The sequence below is a fragment of the Pseudonaja textilis genome, chromosome 3 (assembly GCF_049901715.1).
Source record: "Pseudonaja textilis isolate UNSWEBS1 chromosome 3, rPseTex1.2, whole genome shotgun sequence".
In the NCBI taxonomy this organism is placed as follows: Eukaryota; Metazoa; Chordata; class Lepidosauria; order Squamata; family Elapidae; genus Pseudonaja; species Pseudonaja textilis.
This window is the reverse complement of record NC_141992.1, coordinates 60,545,332-60,565,250: the sequence shown is the minus strand read 5'-3', so window position 1 is coordinate 60,565,250 and position 19,919 is coordinate 60,545,332. Positions and strand designations below refer to the sequence as shown.

The window sequence follows — 19,919 nt, the reverse complement described above, 5'->3', positions numbered from 1 at the left end:
TCAGCATAGCACATGTTTTTTCAAAAGGTTATGAAAGTTTAGAGTACTAGAAATTTAAAAGATGTGCTTAAGCATGCATTCATTTACACAAGTAAACCAATCTTCCAGATGCTCGGCTGAACCCTAGTGTTTTTCAAGGATATGTTGAAGGCAGCCTCATCCCATCCAGAACCTTAGCTTACAAAAACAAACACTAAGCCATTGTAAGGGTGTATTTGCAGGAGAAAAAGAGATAGCAAACAGCATACAGGCAAGGAAGCAGGAGGCGATGCCTGAAGACTGGTTGCTATTACAGGCAGGCCAGACAACTTGCAGCATATCCCGGTAGGAATACTAGGGGAGCTTAGCTGGAGTGCTCAAAAAGCAACATTGCTTAAGAGCAAGGCTTCAAGTTTGGCCTGGGGCTCAGCAGCAACTAGAAAAGGAGCAACCATGCTGAAACTGCATCTCATCATAACTAGCGTAAGAACTTTTGGAGAAAGGCAAAGGTTGTATGCTATTTTATAAACTTTGAGACTTTTGTCTAATCCGAGTATGACAGACTGAATATAAAGGACTGATTATTAAGGACATAGTTCTTGGCAACATCACTTTGCAAAGTCCTAGAAGGGTGTTGTTGACTCAGAGGAATAAGCAGTTGTTGGGCAAGTTGGACACAATAAAGTATTGTGTATAGATTTGATGGGTTGAGCCCAGTCCTTGGAGAGCAAAGAATCTTCATGAGGACAAATTGGTTCAGTAGAAAGAATAGGAAAATAGCAAATTTTGTAGAATTAGGATTTTAAAGTGTATGTATTTCCAAAGAATAGAAACAAGTACCAATCTAATTTCAATTAAATTTAATCATTTCTTCATAAAATTGAGTCAATTTGGACTGTCAATAATATTTAAAAGTCATGTAAATATATGGTAGTCCTCAACTTACACCATTTTTGAGCACATTTCTGCTGCTAAGCAAGGCAGTTGTTCAGTGAATCCTGCCATTTTATGACCTTTTGCCACGGTTAAATGAATTAGTGCAATTGTTAAGTGAATCATGTCATCAATAATCAAATCTGGCTTCTCTCATTGACTTTGCTTATCAGAAGCCAGCTGGGAAGAGTGCAAATGGTGACTACATGACAATGCAACCATTATAAATACATGCCAGTTGCCAAGTATCCAAATTCTGATCATGTGACCATAGGAATGCTGCAATGGTCATGAGAACTGGTCATGTTACTTTTTTCAGTGCTGTTGTAACTTTGAACGGTCATTAAATGAATGATTGTAAATTGAGGACTACCTGTACATTAAATAAGGAAATCTTACTAAAGTTATATGTAATTATATTTTAAGCAAACACAAAGAATTTCAAAACTACACAATAATAATTTTAGCACTGCATTTGTTGACTGTCACTGGAATGCTTCACAGAACAAAGGTGCTCTTAAATCTACATAAATAAGTAATCCACAAAGAACAGTAGAAAGTATTACACTCCAGCAAACTTTTATTGGTGAAAATGTTGATTTAAACATTAGAACTTTCTAGATTTTATTAACAAAGATGTAATCAAATTGATACATACAAACATTGATGAATGCCAAATTTAATGCTTTTTGTCAAGTGTTTTTGAAGAAATTAAGAAAATTATGTATTTTTTATAAATTATGCTAAGACTAGATAGATGCAGATAGAAACAGTATTTAATTTTAATCAGTGAGCAATATAAATTTATTACTTGAGTGCTGACCATATTTCATGATATGAAATGATATTTATTAATTTATCCTATTTCCTAATACTTATCAATTGATCCAGGACAATAAATGGATTAAGTATTTATTGTTCACTATTGAGTTTACTGTTGAAAAACAAAAATACAGTTTTCATTGTCTCAGTGTTATTTTAAAATATGGAAAATTGCTTTGCTGAAAATTAACAGCAACAAAGTACTCCTTAAAATAAGGACTCCTTATCAGTTGTAAATTTAGTAAAGTTTAGTAAAATTTAGTAACGTTTGTTTGCTATAAATTGTCCTAATAAACTTAACTTCATTTCTAAACAAGTTGTTTTGGACAAAATGTATGGATATTTAAAATATTTGTGTATGAGTATGTTTATAAATAGACATAGACTTTGTTAAATTAGTTTTTATTTAAAAGTGTATTGTTATTGATACTTTCCTTAATTGTTTTTGAATTTTTTTGGGGGGAAAAGGAAAATAGGCAACTGCATACTGCCTTTCTGCCATTCAAGCACCATTCTGTAAATTTGGAAATTTTATTCCATTAAATTTAACAGAGATTTTAATAAGAATGCAATAAAAATCATATGACAAATGTCTGTTTGAAAGTTACCATAAATAAATCTTTGTAGGATTAAGGGCATTTATTTATAAATGTAGGTCCAAATGATTTATTGTATAGTTTCTTTTTTTATCTAGGAAATAAGCTGTGTTATTTTAAAATGGAACATTTAGAAATATGTTTGTGAGTACATAAATAAGAATGTAAAATTTCATTATTTTTATTGACCTTTACAAATAAAGTCAATAAACATAGAATTAATTCTTAGTATTAATTATACAGTATCAAGAATAGACAAATACAGATTATAAAAAGATAGGAAATGTTATTGGCCTTAAAGATAAGTTTCTTAAAAATAAACTTAATAATCTCTATTGGACATAAAAAGTAGAAAAGAAATGAAATAGCATATGATAATTCCCAGACATTTAGTCACAGAAAGGAATAGACAATATTCAAATTCCAGTTCAAAGAGCTACATAAAGCCTACTTGTCAATGGGATTGAGGAATATATTTCTAAAGTTTGCAATGAACTTTTCTGAAATATAAATAAATGATTGGCAGCACAGGGTTCATAATAAGAGCAGTCTGATGACAGCAGTACCTCAGGCAACAACTCAGTACTATCAACATTATTGTTCTTGTTTAGTTGTACAATTGTGGCTCTAGATTAAGATTGGGTGTTATCTTTTGTGTGTGCTGTATATTAAAAAGAAAAAAGGTGAACAATATTGCCAACATATCTTAAATTCAGATCTGGGAACTATGGGAAGCAGCATAATAAAACCATTACTTAAAAATGTAACATCTATAGCTTTTTAAGAGTTGCAGATCGTACAGTTGGATTTTTTTCCTGCTATTTCTACATTCAACCCATGACCCACTAGGGTAAGAAGTAACGGCTCTTTATTATGAGGCTAAGACACAACTGATATTTTAATAACCTTCACTGAGATGAAATTGCTATGCATTCTCTTGTACACACAATGAAGTAGGTAGTCTGGTCTACCTGAGCCAGGTGAAAAAAACTTAGACTCAGCTGGGAAGTTTGCTTACCTGACCAATAGAGCAGGAACCATTAGTTCTCTACTTGTCTTGAGTTTAAACTGGAAACCTTTTCACTGCTGTAATTAAACCAAAATGCTTTTTAAAATTCCTTATCTAATTAAATAATAAAACATTTTCAGAAATTCAAATATTTAAATGTTCATAAAATAATTGACATGAAATAATCATCATTTGTTTATAAACTATGGAGTTACGGTTTTATTTAATAGAGTCAGCTAGCTTGACATATTAGTAATTTATTAAATATTTTGTATTAAAAAAGCTCAGAGCAATTATAAGCAAATTAAATTATGTATTACTACAAAGTGGAAGGTATTTTTATAAACAATTTTAAAAAAAACCTAAACTCTAAATTAAACTTCCAGGTGAATGAAATTCCACCAGAAAGATGGCAAATATGGTTTACATATATACATCTCTTTAACGATCAAAACAGATGTCAGCAATCCAGACTTGACTTAGCACTCCTTTCTTTTTCTGAGAGGTCAGTATTTTATTATTTTTCCTGTTAGAATGGTAAAAAATAGAGCACTATTGGCCTTGAAAGATGTTTACAGTCTTTAAACTTGTGTAAAGGTAGTCAACATTCGAACGATGGATTGTATATCCAAAAAAATCTGTTTAGAAAATTAAAAACTCTACATTTGAAATGTAATTTAAAATATCAAAAGCTCTCTATTTAAGTTTTAATATGTATAATATCATAATATGAAAAGTAAAGAGATTCTTGCTTCAAAGCATTAGAAAACTATTGGCTATTCTTGATGATACCTATATGGAGTCCCGAAGCCTGAAAATAAAGAACAAGACTTGTCCTGAGCATAAAGGAAATTGGATGCTTTGTTTAAGTATGGCTTCATTTTCCAATGCTACTTGTTTTCTTTTGGAAGGACAATTTTATACAGCTGAATTCTGAACACATACCAAGAATTTGTTTTCTAAAATTTCAACAACAGTCTTTCTTTTTTGTGTGTCAATAAACATTTTAAGAAGTTATATTCTGAACAAAAAAGTTGTGCTACTCTTATCTTAACATTGTACATTTTTACATAATGCAGTAGCTAATAACTGCAGATCTTGGGAGTTTAAAGAATAGGCTACTTTCAGTCTGTAGAAAGCTTGACCTCGGGGGCAAGAAACTGTTGACTCATTGTCTTGACAGCATACAGTATATACTATTAGCCCTTTGTCACATTCTAAGAATGACATCATCGTCACTGCTATTAGTAGTAGGTACTGTATGAATTAAGAGCTTTTTTATTAGATATTAGTTAAACACTATATTTTTAATATTATCAGGATATTTCTAGCTTTCCACTTTAAGTTGTTATTTATTGCTATTCATGTGTAGGGAAAAATTGGTAATCAGAATATGAGTTTCTGGGAGCCTTTACCCTCTGCCTATGGTGCAGTCTATTGCAAAGACTTCTAGGCATGTTGCCAGAGAGGGCAAAGACTGGAGGATGAGTTCCATTGTTAGCACTTGCCTTCAGAAGGTGGGATTTGAATGGGGAGGGTAGAATCTGGAGCAGAGGGGACTAGATCTTTAGCCTCTTCATGGCTGAGCAACAGCACACCCTAAGCCTCTCCCTAAAACTGTTTACTTGAAGCACAGGTCTTTTCAAATCTCTTACTGTATAGGGAGAGCTCTGCAGTTAAGTGGAGACAGGATCTAATCCTCAGAGTGTGAAAATTCCTCAAAGAATGCATAAATATGGCATAAAAAAGTTTGAAAGCAGAGGCAAAACAATTCCACTTTATAAGATCAATATTTTTAAAGGCTTGGTAATTGCAAAATACATTAATGGTTAGCACCAAGATTTATTTGTATTCCATATAAACATCATGTTTAAAATATCATTTCAGACTTAAAAAAACAAATATCAAATTATTGATTCTGTGATTATTCATAAAACCCTAAAATATAATCTTACAGACACTTACCTAGTAAAAATTTAGCCAGACTGAACTGAAATGGGGATTATGTTTGAATAGGCAGGCATAAGATTGTGCTGCCATTTTTTTACTGGTACAGTCTTAATCTGTGCATTTTGAATGAGGCTTGAATATCATGAGCAAAGCACCCTGCTTTAAAAAAATAGATTAGTTAGATGCTGAGGTAGAAATAAAACAGATAGCTTTTCAAGTTCTTTAATATCAGATAGAATTCCATTATTATTATTATTAAAAAATATTCCAAAAGCATTGTGGCAGTGTTATGTGTTTTTTCTTTTCTTTTTCAAATAAGCTGTGGCAAGGTTATCTTATCTAAAGTTCAATTAAATCATTTCAAATAGTGTTGTAAAATGCGAAACAATATTTAGTCAGCTCATTTAACTAGTGAAGACAGGCTTCTGTAAAGAACTTAGAATGAACTACTTTCGTTCTTTAAGTGGTTTATATTGTCTGAGAACAATTAGATATATTTAGTTTATATATGATTTTATTACTGCAGTAATCATTCTCTTATAGGACAAGTATATAATTCTATTCAGAAGGAAGTCCCATTAATTTCAGTGGAACTTATAGCCAGATAAGATAACATAAGATTAAAACCTTACTGAATAGTGCATTGAACATTGCAAATGAGAGGTAAGACAGATCGGCTTGCTATTAAAATATATGCATACAATTTAGCTTGCATTTTTGGGAACATTGATCACTTTCTTTTAGTTTCTTTCTGGAAAAACAGCAACTACACTTTACACCTTTAAAATTAGCTTTATTTACAGATTTAAAAAGAAATGAAACAGCATGATATTGTTGAGACAGAGGAGCCCACGGATATAAACCTAAAGTTTGATTCTTTGATTTCTTTATGAAAATCCCTTTCTCTCCCTTCTCCTCACCTATTTGTTTGTCTTCTTTAATGTGGTAATAGGCTATAGATATTTTTTTAAAATCTGCTTTTTTACTAATAGCTACCCTATCTGGGGTGAAATAAATCTGGATGACTGATAGATGGCAGCAAAGAGATATAGAAAATTCTATGTTTTTCCTCCCATAGATTGTTCAACTGAATTTTTGTAGCTCAAATAAAATAGTTCTATTACTATGAAATATAACTGTTCAGGGATCTAAGTTAATGTAGTTTCTGTTCCTTCCTTAAGAAGGTATAGTATTCTTCAAAACAACTGACCATTTTATTCATATGTTGCCTTTATTATTTTTATAAATAATTCAGGTGGAGGTTGGGCTGAGAGAAAGTCATTGGCCCAAGGTTATCCAGCTGGCTTTCTTTCTTGTCTAAGCCAGGACTAGAATTTACAGTCTCCTCGTTTCTAACCTGATGCCTTAAGCACTAGACCAAACTGGCTATGTGAATACTGCACAAATATTCCTTAGATTGAAAATATGTAATTGAAAAGATAATAAATGCATGGATTTATGGGTTCTTCCTATAAGTCTTATATAATATTAATTGGTTTGTGACTAATTTAATCATTAATGATATCTCGATTATAAAAATATTTTCCTCCTTTTTAAATTTAATTGTATCCTATTTCAGTTCAACATAACACTCTTCTAAGGATGCTAATATAAAATGCTACAACACCAGAGAGGGGAAACCACATAGTTCTGTAATTAAACAATGTAATTGCACAGTGTTATTCATAAAGGCCTAAAATGGAGATCATAAAATATTTCTTCATTTCAATAAAAATTTCAACATACCTTAAGGATACCAAACTGGGCCTAACAATATCTATCTTTCTAATATTAAAGAATTTTCTTCTCCCTATCATTTATTGCATCGCAAAAAACAAGCATCAGCTGAAGAATACAAGATGATATTATTAAGTACCTTCAAGAAATCAATAAAAATAACAAAACCAAGCATAGAATATTTTTATTTAAAACTGTTCAAGTAATATAATTGTATCTTTTCCTGAAACAATGTATTTTCACTTTACTTTATAGGAAGTTTTCAAGACAGTATGAGGAAAACTACTAAGCTATATGAGACCAATGAATGTGCCTACATGACAAAATTGAATGTATGTCTCTGCAAAAAAAAAAAAAAAACAGCAGAATGAGCAAATACTTGTGTTGCTACATAATACTAAGAGACAAGGATTAAATTATGGCTTATTAAATAAGCCATAGTGGCTTATTAAATAAGCCATGGTGGCTTAGTCTATGATTAATGCTTAGTCATAATGGATCCGTTTACATAAGTATAGCCTCAGGTAAATAAGCTGCAATATGCTTTAGCATGTTTGTGAAATTGGCACCCAGTGTCATTGCACATATATAGCAGGAAATGACCAATTCTACAATTTGCTCTAAAGGATGCCAAAATGCAATCTGTGGATTTTATATTAAAATGTCTATATGTCTGTAGATACATTAATATGCATGAGCAGAAGTACTAAGTATTAAAGTAGGCAATACTTTTTGAAATAAAATTTTGGAATACCTTGCATCAAGACAAGTTTATTTGCCACTTCTCTGTGTTTGTTATACATATATATACATACCGGTTATGTTATACGTATATATAAATACATACTATACATACCGGCATTACACAATGGAAAAAATACCACTCTATGCCCATTTATGGGATAATAGTAATAACATTTGCATATATGTGTATGTATATATGTATGTATAAATGTATCCATCTAATCACGTAGACTTTAGCTTAGAAAAAACATGCTATAAATTTCTATTTTAAGAAATAGAAAAGACATTTTGATTTTCTTAGCGTAGTGTAAAAAAAATAGCAATCATATTGATTTCACTGATTCTTAAATTCTGATTTTGTCAACATACTGATTTTATTGATTATATCAATGTTTATTCAAATTGGAAAAATATTAAACTTCCATTAATTTTTATACTTAAAATATGTTACTTTTTGCTTCTAGGTGATACAAATTAGACTAGTAGAGCTAATTGTCTGATTAGTGTCTATGTTCTTAATGACTTAGTTTTCCAGGACTACATGTAGCAGAATTACACCTACTTATTTTAAGTGGAAATTGCTTTAAAAACTAAACAAACTTTGCTTTCAAACAAAAATAGCAATTATTACAAACTGAATATGAGTCAGCAATGTGGTGTAGCTGCAAAAATGCTGATCTGGGCACTGACGAAAAATAATTTATTTTAAAAGTAAATACAGTATGATATTATATCAATAAAGGTTTCCAAATCCTATGTTTTCATGCAGACCTCACCTAAATTATTTGTGTACAATTCTGGGCACCGCATTTAAAATTTAGACACAGTGCAAAAAATTCAGAGAAGGTCAAGACTTATAAAGACAGTTTGAAGAAACTGGAAATGTTTAGCCTTGAAAAAATGGGGAGAATATGATAATATCCTTCAAGTTATGAAGGATGTAACAGAAAATCTGGGTATCCTAGAGCACAAAAAGGAAGAATGGATTTAATTGAATGCTGGATCAGAAAGTTCCTAATAATGAGGGGATTTGATAGTGGAAACCTTTATCTGGGTAGTGGTTGAGCTTGTGTTTCCTAGATGTATTCAAGCAGAAGTTGGACATCCATCTTCCAATGATGCTTTCATTTAGAATCCTGATGAAGTTCTAGATTCAGTTTGATGCTCCGAATGGACCCCACCCATTATGTAATTCTTAAAATGGAAGCTTAAATCAGAAAGTAAATAAAAATCTTGTCCTTAAATATTGTTTAGCTTAATCTATGTTTAAATAATCTATCCAGGCAGTATTCGAAATATTGTGCACTCTAAGGTTAATAAAAATCCAATATTCAATATGCATTGTATCCAATTTTCCTATTTCATTTATTATCTAGGAGAGGGATAATGACTAAACAGAAGCCAGAATTCATCAAATGTAAATTCTATTAAATTGTTCTAAGTTAAAGTAGACTTTTCCTACCAATTTTATTTTTCCTACTTTTAGAATATAGGAAATATTGCAAGGAGTTTAATTAATAGCACAAAAGTTTTGTTTCTTTTTTAACTTTGTAACATTTTAAAACATCTTATATTCTTTGTTTAGTAGCATCCAAAAATATAAATAATGTAATATGTACAATGCAGTATAATATACCATTATAATATGGGTAAAGTTAGGTAAACATATGCATCACTTTATATTAGCATATGCTGAAGATAAATCCTTGGCAAAAGCAATTTGAATCTAAATGTCATTTAGGCTGAGAAAGAGAAAAGGTCTGAAATGGAGCTTCTCATTCAAACCTTCAGTAAAATGGCTGTTGCTCAAACATGTTGACAGCTATTTTGTTCTGGTTGACGTAATTGGGGTAAAACAGCAGGAATTGTATGATTGTCAAAAATTAACTTCAAAACAAGGATGCAAAGTTTACTGTCTTAAAAATACATTTCTCTATTCACATTCTGTATCAGTTAAGTAACCCAATTCTTAAAATATTGACTATATTCTCAAGCACAAATAATTTTTTAGGGATCTTTATGTTCATGAAGAATAAAACTTGAAATTGTAAGTTAAAGTACATCTTAACATCCGCCACATAAATCATGCTTGTTTTATTATTAACATTGTATTAATGTATGAAAAACATTTTCTGATACGAGAAAGGCCCAACTCTGATTATTAAAATTAGTATTTAATAGTAGCAAAAAATGAATCCAAATGTTTACTACCATTTAGCTGCTTAAATCTTACATGTAACCAAGAGTATTAAATTAACTAATTAATCTTCCAGGTTCACTTCCTTTTCAAAATATTTTATTGAAAGAAACAAAGGTTGGCTTAAAAATGTCATTTTTCTTTCAAAATTGTAGTTAATATTCTTCATGGTGTGATTATTTTGCTGAGTGGTAATGAACTTCTAATAATTACACTATTGCCTAAAAGAGGTAGTAATATTTAAGGAAGATAAGGTGGCTGATCTTTTTCAGTGTTATTAAGCACATTATTTTTATAAGCTTTGGAACCATAGTCATAGTCAAATTTAAGGGCATAGTAAAATGAAAAAAAAGGTTATTCTGTAAGGTGACACTTTCAGCTTTTAGCTGATACTGATATGGAAATTTAGGGTGGCATTAAACAATCTGTTTAACAGATAAACAAGTTTCTTTCCATAGAAGTCATTCTAAAAGCTGCAAAGAGCTGGCATTTCTTTGATAAGCACTTTGCAAAAATGAGATTTCCCAAAATTGAAACCCCCATTTTGCTGATAAAGAGTAATGTGAACAACAGGGTAAAGTTATGGGTTTCCTCTAAAGCAGGGCAGGAGAAATCTCTTCCTATCATTCACACGGAACCGATACTGAGAAAAGTATCTGACCTGAGTTTTAGTTAATGGGATTCACAAATGCTCTTGTCTTTGTTAATTCCCCATAAAATACTGGCTTTGATAGGGCAACAGAAAAAGTAAGTTAAGAATTAACTATGAAATGTATGTAAAATAAAATACCAATACCTTCCTTGCCCTTTGCCTTTTTCCTCCGTGTGCTAGGACCTCTTAAGACTGAGGCGAAGGCCGCTTTGGGACAGTTGCCTTTGGCGATTCTAGAAGGAAAAGGAGCCTTTTCAGCAGCAGCTTCCCAGACACGCGCAAACGCACACCGCCTTCCCCCCCTCCCCGGCATCTTCCTCGCCGAAGGAAAACTGCAGAGGGACGGCGTTTTTTGCCTCGGCGTTTCCGGCCACTTGGGCTGGGACTTCAGCGTCGGAGAGAACCCGCAGGTCTCGCCCATCCAGTGCGGCAGGTTGCACCGGCTGTGAGAGACCTCCTCGGGGCGCGGTGGGCGAGGACAGAGGAAGGAGATGCGGGGCTCATCCGAGGTCGCTCCTGGGCTCCTGCCTCGCCTTGCCTGCTCGGGAGAAGGGGCTGCGAGAGAAGTTCACGGCAACCCCCCCCCTCCCGGCTGACCAGAAGGACAAAAACAAAGGGCGCCGAAGCCCGCGGAAGAAGAAGCCAAATCAATACTGTACAATCAGACTGTTAGGAAGGCGCGGAAATTTAAAAATGTTTGGACAGGAAGAGAAAGGGAAAAGAAACCGTAAAAGGGGAGGGACACAGATGGGGAGAGAAGGGAAGCACGGGCGCGGGGGGGGAAGTAACGGTTCTGAAGCTGCCTCTCCCCTCCCACTCGCGGCTTGGCTCTTAGGCGCGGACCCCGCATGGCCCCAGCCTTGGCTTTGGACACCGCGGCGGACTGGAACCTCGGACGGTTCCCAGCAGGAGAGGCACGAAGCGCCGCGAAGGAAAAGACGCGGCGCGGAAGCCAGGAACAGCTCCGACATTTTGAGCACCTCGCATCTGGGCCACGCTTCTTGCTCCTGGTCCTTGGAAGAAATGAAGGGCGGGGGAGGACGACTCCTTCTTCGCCCCCCACTTTTGTCCTGGGTCTGGCGAGATAAAAGATTCTAGCCGGCTCAGGATTCACATGGATTCCCAGGGCAGAAAGCCAAATACAGGTTTCGGCTCCAACGGGTTGTGGTGCTTGCTCTGGTGTGCCCGCAGGTACCTTACCTGCGGCGCAGGGCACCTGGCTGAGCTTGGTGCGGCAGCCAAATTACGCCTCCGGCTTCGCCGGAGGGAACGGCTCGGATCTAGCAGACACGAGTTAGGTGCTCTGGGTCGTTTTCAAACCCTCCCTCTAACTTTATACTTCAGCAGCGAGCGCGCCGTTGGTAAAACCCATTCGGAACATGGGCGTGAAAGATCAAGAACGCTGAGGACTCCTCTACCTCCCTACTTCTCTTCTTCCCCTCCCTTCTAATATGCCATCTACCTTCTTCCACGTGAGTGACTTGCAGTGGCACTTACTTCTGACAAATAAGCTGCTTCAGCTCCCCCGATATTTATTTGGGAATAACGAGTCTCACTGAGATAGTCCTAGGATCCAAGTCTCCAAGGCCAGGTTTCCAGTAGACAAAGAAAGCGCCCTGAAAGCCAATGGCAACTCCGTTCCTGGTCAACAAGACAGCAGAGCAGAGCTTGCGGAAAACTGGTTATCCTGAGTCCCGTCCCTTTTTCTGTTCCCTGATCATGGGGGCAGAGAGTGCTACCCGTCACACTCTGTGTGGAGCCTTCTTCTGGATAAATGGAGTCTAGTATGGCTCACCTGCTCCACAGAAGTCAATTTGTCTGAAGATCTTCTCACTACAAATGCGACGTCGGTTTATTGAGCCCGAATTTTTAAGCCGTTGAAGGCTTTGGAATTTCCACCCATATTCAGTCTCGACCTGCTTCAAAGGTGGGACTAGGTGTGGGGAATCCAAATATTAGTGCTCTGAGATTTTTTTAAAAAAAAGTATAACTCTTTGGTTTGGACTGGGCGGAAGCTCTAGCGAAGCAGACTATGTCAAATTGGACGCTAATCTCAAACGTTCTTAACTATTACCAAGTCCGAGTGAAATAATGGTGTAACAGTCCATCTCTAAGATCGGATATTGCTCTTTAGCTATGTTAGTGCCAAATGAAAGATAGCTAAAGAGCATGGGTAAATATATGGCTTTTTGAGAAAACTTCTGATGTGATTGGTTTCCCACTTTCTGCATTATATTTAAGAGAAATTGAATTAATGCTATTTGCTGTTAGATTGATAACACTAAGAGTTCACATTAACCACATTAATTATGAAAAGCTTTTGAAAAAGAGAAAGAGCAGTCCTGAGGTCTTTTGCCTGACACTGGGGATTTCATTCAAATCATTTCTGAAACCACAGTTTCTTTTGTTGACTAACTTTTTGAGCCCATTATGACAGTCCATCTGCTAGAAGCTTGCCTATATATTTACTAGCTTTTCAAATATTAAAGTTTTTTTAAAAAATAAACTTTCATAAGGATGGGAGGGGCAGGTTTACCAGAAAGAAAATGTGAGATTTTGTTTTGTTTTACAGACAGCTAATTCCTTTAGATGTCAGTTTGTTTTTTAATGTCTGGAAAAGGATATGATTGGTTTAGTTTTTAACTGGCCCTTCTGAAATCTCTGTTCAAGAAAGGAAAAGTCTCTACAATGCAGGAGAAATGCAGGGGGATGCAGTTGCTGATACAATTTATTAATCTTTTTTTTTTTAATGAGCCAAATTGAAATTGACCAATATAGCTAGATGTCACCCCTCTTGAAAGTAACAATCTAAGACCTGGATCACATAAAACATCACAGTTTCTCAGTTTTTTATCTTCACAGCAAGTTGAATCATTATGACACAGAAAATTCTTTGTGGAGGCGAATAGCAATGAATTCTCTCCACTGCAACAAGCTGAAGTTTTTAATCAGAAAATTATCAGGATGAGAGTGAAATTATTCTAAATAATTGATAAAGGTTATAGGTTTTGTAATTTATTCCCATGCAAAATACATGTTTAATAGTCAGCTTTTCTACTCAGCAATCCTAAAACTCCAAGTAACAATGCAATCTTAGCCACATCTGCTCAGAACTAAGCTCCACTCACTGAGTTCAGTGCAGTTCAATCCCACACAGATACATAGAAAACTGCAACTAAAACAATCCAACTTCACATTTTTGCTTCTGAGTGCCTAAACTACAGTTATACAGAAATGACTCTGTAAAAGAGGCTTTCATCTAAAATCCCAAGAATTAACCACAAAAATAAATGCTTATTCTGGATTTATTCTACTGGAACAAATGTGAGTAAATAGTACTACTCTGGCAGTTTAATCTGAGAAAAATCTAGAACATTCCCAAAATTTGATCAAGTCACTAAATGTGATCTAATCTTATAAATTGCTTTTTTTAAATTTTAAACTTGTGTTTGTGCAAATAGCCAAGATATCATATTCCCACACTGTGTGACTTTGGACTTGATAAATTCCCTTTTTACTCTTTTTATTATTATACATTATATTGAAGCTTCACTATTCAAACTACCCCAAACTGAGATTTCGTCTCTGGTCAGATACATGTGGTGAATTAACCGAACCTTTGGTCCTAAACATGTTTAACTAGAAGAAAGCTAGATTTCAGCAGAACTTCCTTCAGAAAAAGAGATGTTTAGGCAATAAGGCATGACAATAAAAATAGAAGAAAAATAACAATGAAAGCACTTTTAATGAATGTCCCATAGACCTTTTGTTAGCTTATCCATCTCATCAAACGTTTGTGATTCAATTGTCCAAAAGTCTCTCTTTTCCTCCCACTTCCCCTTCTGGCACAAAAGGTCTTTCACATATACACTCCTTCATGCACTGTTTCATATTATGTTAACCTCTGTTAGGCTAGATAATGTTCAGGGATGGGAAATCACAGTAAGCTTTTATAGATCTTTTACAAGTTACCAGAAAGCACAAAAACACATCTTCAGACATCTCCATGTCTGCATTAAAAAAAAAAAAGACCGACCCCATACTTTGATTAAGATGAAGAGAGAAAGAGAGGAAAGGAAAGGCGACAGGTGTACAAGCAGGCATTTTGGAGTCCAGGGCAAGGGGTGGGCTTCATTCCCCACTGAGGGCGCCCTCCTTCCGCCTGCTGTTCTCCAGCAGTTTGGCGACGGCCTGCCTCTTGTAGAGCTTGGCCAGGTCGTAGGCGGTGGCTCCCTTCTTGTTGCGATGCTCCACCCGGCTGGCCGTGCGCTCCAGGAGGAAGGCCACGACAGCCAGGTGGCCCTCTTGGGCGGCCAAATGCAGCGGCAGGTTGCCCTCGTTGTCCTCCACGTTCACGTCCGCTCCGAACTCCAGCAAAGTCTGCAGCGTGTCGAGGAAGCCGGCACGGGCCGCGTCGTGCAGGACAGCGAAGCCGGTGCGGTCTTTCAGATCCGGGTGGGCGCCTCGCAGCAGCAACTGCCTGGCGATCTCCGGGTTCCCCAGTTTCACCACCTGAAGACAGAGGGCGAGGAAGAGAAACGCGAGGCAGTGGGCAAATGTGTTCCCTCCCCCAAGGGCTGAGTTCACACGTTACACGTGTATCCCCACGTACCGGTCGGAGCTTTCCTGCAGAGCCTTTGCCTTTGGGGAAGCCCGTGGGAAAGTGCGCGCGGGAGCCTAGAGCCCTAGGGAAACGGGATGTCAATCTCTTCGGTATCCCGGGGCAGAGAATACAAGGATGGTGCATCTGATTGGAAGGCTTTCTGAGCCGGGATATTTTGGGATGACACCTGCAGTTGCCTTCTATTTGACATTTCTGGCCGTAACGTTTGGTCCCCAACGTTAATGGCCCCGTGACTGCAGAGAGACCCCCTTCTCCCACTCCTGCTTTTAAAAACTGAACTTAAGTCTCTTCTGAGATACTACAATGGAGAAGCTATAATTGCCGAAACGGTAGTGCTGTGAAACCCACCATACACCTCACAGAAACAAATAGTGCCAAAATAAACAAACAAATAAAATGATGGGAAATGGTATTTCCTGTTGTGCCATGATAGAAATGAAGGGAGAAAAAAAACCAAGGGACAGGGTAAAAGGATGAGGTTCTTGGTTAAGGCAATAGATATATGACACTGATGGGCTTGTCCTTCTTTGATAGAAAGTGGGTCTAAAATCCAAAGGGCCCATTTCCCAATTGTATAAAGAATAGAGGACCTACATGACTATTTCTAATTAAAGATGTGTCTGATTTAAAGTGTGTAAAAAGTTAAATGTCTGTGTAGTACCTTATTAGCAAATACACTGTATATGTGACAAAACGGCTCAATTTCTTCCTTTATTTAAGCCTTTCCAGTTGCAATTGAAAACAAAATAAACAATACCCTAAACAAAAGGGCAGATAGTGGATTTAGAATATAATGTGTTTTGCAAACCTGGATGGATCTAAAATCATTCTTAGGGTAGGAAGTGCAAGCAAACATGGAAAAGTACCAGTAGTGAAATGAAAGAAGTAAGGGGAAATTGAAGAATGCCACTGTTAAAAACAAAGCTGTGTTGCTTCTGCACTTGCAAAGAACTGAAATGTAATCCTGTTATGGTCACATTGTAGACTAATTGTAGATTACTCAGAGAACACATTTTAATCAATAAGACAGAGTATATATTTCTTGTGTCCTTTATCTGTGGAGTAACCAATCAAACGGATTTATGTATTTTTAAAAACTCTTAGTAAATTCAGAGGGTCTTAACTTCCAAGGAAATGTATTTGTAGTTTGCAGTTTTAGTTTCATTTGGGATTGTTATATGAATGAAAATCAATACCTCTAACTTTATTGCTTATATTCAGTTTAAGTAGAAAGTTTTTAAAAGCTGTTGGCTTCCCTAAACATTCCCTTTCTGTGAACGTTTTGATACAGTATTATCACTAAAAGCACGTTTTCTTAAGAATTTCTGGTGAAAGGAAAAAATGATATAGTGACTATAATTTTTCTTATACTGTCATAGTTAGGATTGCTCATCTCAGAGACCCTTGAACCTTTTAAATATTTTAATCCTTGTGTCTGAAAAGCCACAGCCAAATATCACATACTGAAGTTTACACCTCGGTCAAGCTTTGTTACAGGGAACAGCTAGCTTTCAAAGATGACGTGTTCTTTTGCTTTCAGTATTTTTTTTCTTCAGTCCTGTTTTGCCTACCCATTTATAAAATAATATTGCCGTGTGCCTTTTACATTTTTTTTCTTGCTAGGAATGCTGTCTTCTGTTTTAGTATACAAAGGGAAACAGTTACAGTAAACAAAACCGGAAAATTCATAAAACAAGAGGGAGTTATGTGAGAGAACATATAAGGCTCAGAATGTAGATCAGCAGTCACAAAGATGGTAGTTTACTAGGTGATAATCTCTTCCTTGGTAATCCAATCACCTGCCCTCTTGTTTACCAATTTGGAATGCAAATACAGTTAGCTTTTTGGAAACTAGTACCAGCCATTATGATAAAATGAACATGTACTCCTTAAACATTTACGATTTCACCATGTATCTCCTGTCAAATTCATAATCTGGGGTAAATATAAAAATCAGGATCAGGTTCCAAATCTGTGGAAGATAAAAAGTTATCTATAGTGTACAAACTATGAGAAAAGTCTGGTTTTAAAGACAGTTTTAGATGTTTCTAAATGTTTTTTTTTCCTGGTGTGGAATTGTTTTAACAAGGGAAGGGTACAGATTGCATGCAAAGGCCTAAGCACAGCTGTTCTTAGCCAGATTGAGAAAGGAGGCCTTCAGATAAATACCTGATTTGAAAAAAGAAGGGAAAAAGGAAAACAAGAGAGGAAAAACATTCAGAGAAGAGACAGAATAATTTAAATGAGACCATAGGAGCCAATGTGTATTTTCACTTTCTTTGGTAAGCAATATTGACTATCAGCTTAAGTTCTATCATCCACCCATAAGATCTTTCTGGTTTACACATACTGAAAACAAGAATCAGCTTCTTCTGTTGTGTTTACTTTTATTCAGATGTGTGTGTGTGTAGCTTGCCTCAAATTGTAATGAAGCTGCAATGAAAAGTAGGTGGTGGAAAAGACACACACACCCCTTACTGAATAAGCGGAGGTGTATCTCTGTAAATTATGAAATGGGGGGGAGGGGGGGCAGAATCATTGGTTCTCATTAAACAGTAAGAAAAAGAATTGGCAACTTAGTAAGGAGGTGGAAATGGAGGTTGCACTTCCTTTTTTACCACACCAATTCAATGGTTGGTTCCAAATATGACCTACCTGTTGTGGTGCACAGAAACCTAAAAGGGTTCTAGGCATTTATGCTCTTTGCATATCGGAAAATAATTTAGGATTACTGAGGTGAATTGGAAAAGAACACTGGTCCTATTACAGTAGGAAGGTTTCTTTCCATTTTAAACAGGAGGTTGTGTTGCTGGAGTTTTCATCCCTCACCCACAGGGATCCCCTCTTCCAACATTTTAGAAAGTGGACTCTGTCTGTAGTTTAACCAACACATTGCTTTTCTTTAAGGAGCCTGCTGAATATTCCGCAGTACTTCGGACTTGATCCACGGTCTTGCATCGGAAAATCCTCCCAGATTTTCACCTACCTTTTTCTTCTGTGTCTGGTCGGGCACCCCTACCTCTCCCCCACCCACGTAACACTTTCAGCACCGTTATCCAATGTTCTCAAAGAAAACATCTTTCAGCGGGTGCAGGGTTTTAGTAGCTGGAAGGGCTCCAGCAGCCGCCTGTAAATCTAAACACTGGAAATGGGTGTAGACGGCGTTATATACCTACGGAAAGGAAATTCTCGCAGGGAAGCGATCCACCAGTATATCAAAAAGCACCCGAAGGATGGTGAATAACAAAGCATTGGATTTTCGTGATCCAGATCGCCACATTGCTTCGTCGTATATTGCAGTTATTCAGGGGCGATAGGGGTTTTTTTCGGGGGGGGCGGGGGGGGGAAACATGCTCGCCAGAGTGTGAGAAAAAATAAGCCCCAACCGCCACCTTTTAGTAGCCAGACAACACCCCGGTTCAGATACTGAAACAGATATAATCCGGATTTCAAAAATGAGGTGTTTACCGACCTGCTCGGAAACACGACCTAGCCCGGATTGTTCCTTTCCCTCCCCCTCTGCCTCCGCCACTTGCTTCCCTGCCTCAGATTTTTTTTTTTTTTTTAAAGACGAGGTGTCTTACGGACAAGGTTTATCCCGAGACTAGAGAAACATTAAAACCAGGTTTTGCTTAAAATACGTCACTTTAAGGAGTTGGAGCGGTGAAACTTATAAAATATGGCAACCAACTCGCTTTTTAAAAAATGCTGATTTTTTTTCCTCCCCTTTTTAAAACGGTCCTTTCCCCCGTCAAACCAGTTCACCTAGCGGCGAACGATCGCCTCTGCCCGCCCAGATACCAACCTGCAGCGCAGTCCTCCCAAATCCATTTTGTGCATTGACGTTTATATCATTTTCCAACAAATTAGTAACTTGCGCTAGGTCCCCTCTGGCAGCTGCAGACGCCAACTCATTCGCCAAAGGTTCGGCCATTCCTTAGGGCGAATGACGATCGCCAACGAGCAGAAAACCTGGGCTTGTATTTGATTATCTTAAGGGTTGTTTTTAACCGGGCATGGCCATCGGAAACTGACAGGAGCGGGGATGTTAATCTTCTGGAGTTAGACCTTCTTGTAGTAAATACTCGTAAAAAAGCTGCTTGCCAGAAGCCCGCCCCTTGGTTCACACGTCATACATACTGCTGCAGCTCCGCTTGAAAAGCAGATCTCTGCACCTCTAACGCGCACAACACCCGCCCCCCGCCGGACCTTGGCCGGGGCGCATAAATTGATTCAAGCCCTTCAGCGAGCAGAGCAGACACACTTGGGGTGGGGTGTGGGGAACCCCAAGCTCAGTAAGGAAGGGGAGATGGAGAAAGAGAAGAACAAGGTGGAAGCTGAGAGGTGAAAGAAGAAGAAGAAGACACAACCCACCAGTTCGGTCCAGCCGAGACCTCGGGGCAGGCTTCTATGGAAGCCGCGGGTTCCGTTCCCGATGCGGAGGGCCGGGGCTTCGTTCTTGACCCCGTGGAGTCCGTTCTTCGCCCCCGAGTAACAGCCCCCTGGACGGCCAACAGTAGGAGCGAAGGGGTTAATCCAGTTTCTGTAGCCGGGGGATTAACCAGCCCCGGCCAGGAGATCAGCTGCCCAACTCCGCCGGGGATGCGGCGGGACTTCGGCGCCCCCATCCCGGGGGCGATGGGCGCGCTGCAGACTCAAAGAGACGCAAAGTCGGG

At 37.3% G+C, this 19,919-nt stretch overlaps 2 protein-coding genes across 2 annotated transcripts in view; both read right to left on the bottom strand.

Annotated features, from left to right (window-relative positions):
• Window positions 1–14,627, bottom strand: part of C3H1orf185 (chromosome 3 C1orf185 homolog) — a 57,679-nt gene extending 43,052 nt beyond the window's left edge. The window contains exons 1-4 of the mRNA XM_087930366.1: window positions 14,592–14,627; window positions 12,415–12,535; window positions 11,600–11,819; window positions 10,764–10,852 (exon numbers count right to left, since the gene is read on the bottom strand). Of these exons, the coding sequence (XP_087786492.1) occupies window positions 10,764–10,852; window positions 11,600–11,819; window positions 12,415–12,535; window positions 14,592–14,627 (466 nt within the window). The remainder of the gene's footprint in view (window positions 1–10,763; window positions 10,853–11,599; window positions 11,820–12,414; window positions 12,536–14,591) is intronic.
• On the bottom strand, window positions 13,622–19,394 carry CDKN2C (cyclin dependent kinase inhibitor 2C). Its single transcript, XM_026707295.2, has 2 exons — window positions 19,049–19,394; window positions 13,622–15,131 (listed from the first exon to the last, which is right to left on the bottom strand). Exons 1-2 carry the CDS (start codon window positions 19,175–19,177, stop codon window positions 14,751–14,753), a joined length of 510 nt encoding a protein of 169 aa, XP_026563080.1. The 5' UTR covers window positions 19,178–19,394; the 3' UTR covers window positions 13,622–14,750.
• Window positions 19,395–19,919: the final 525 nt, after the last annotated feature.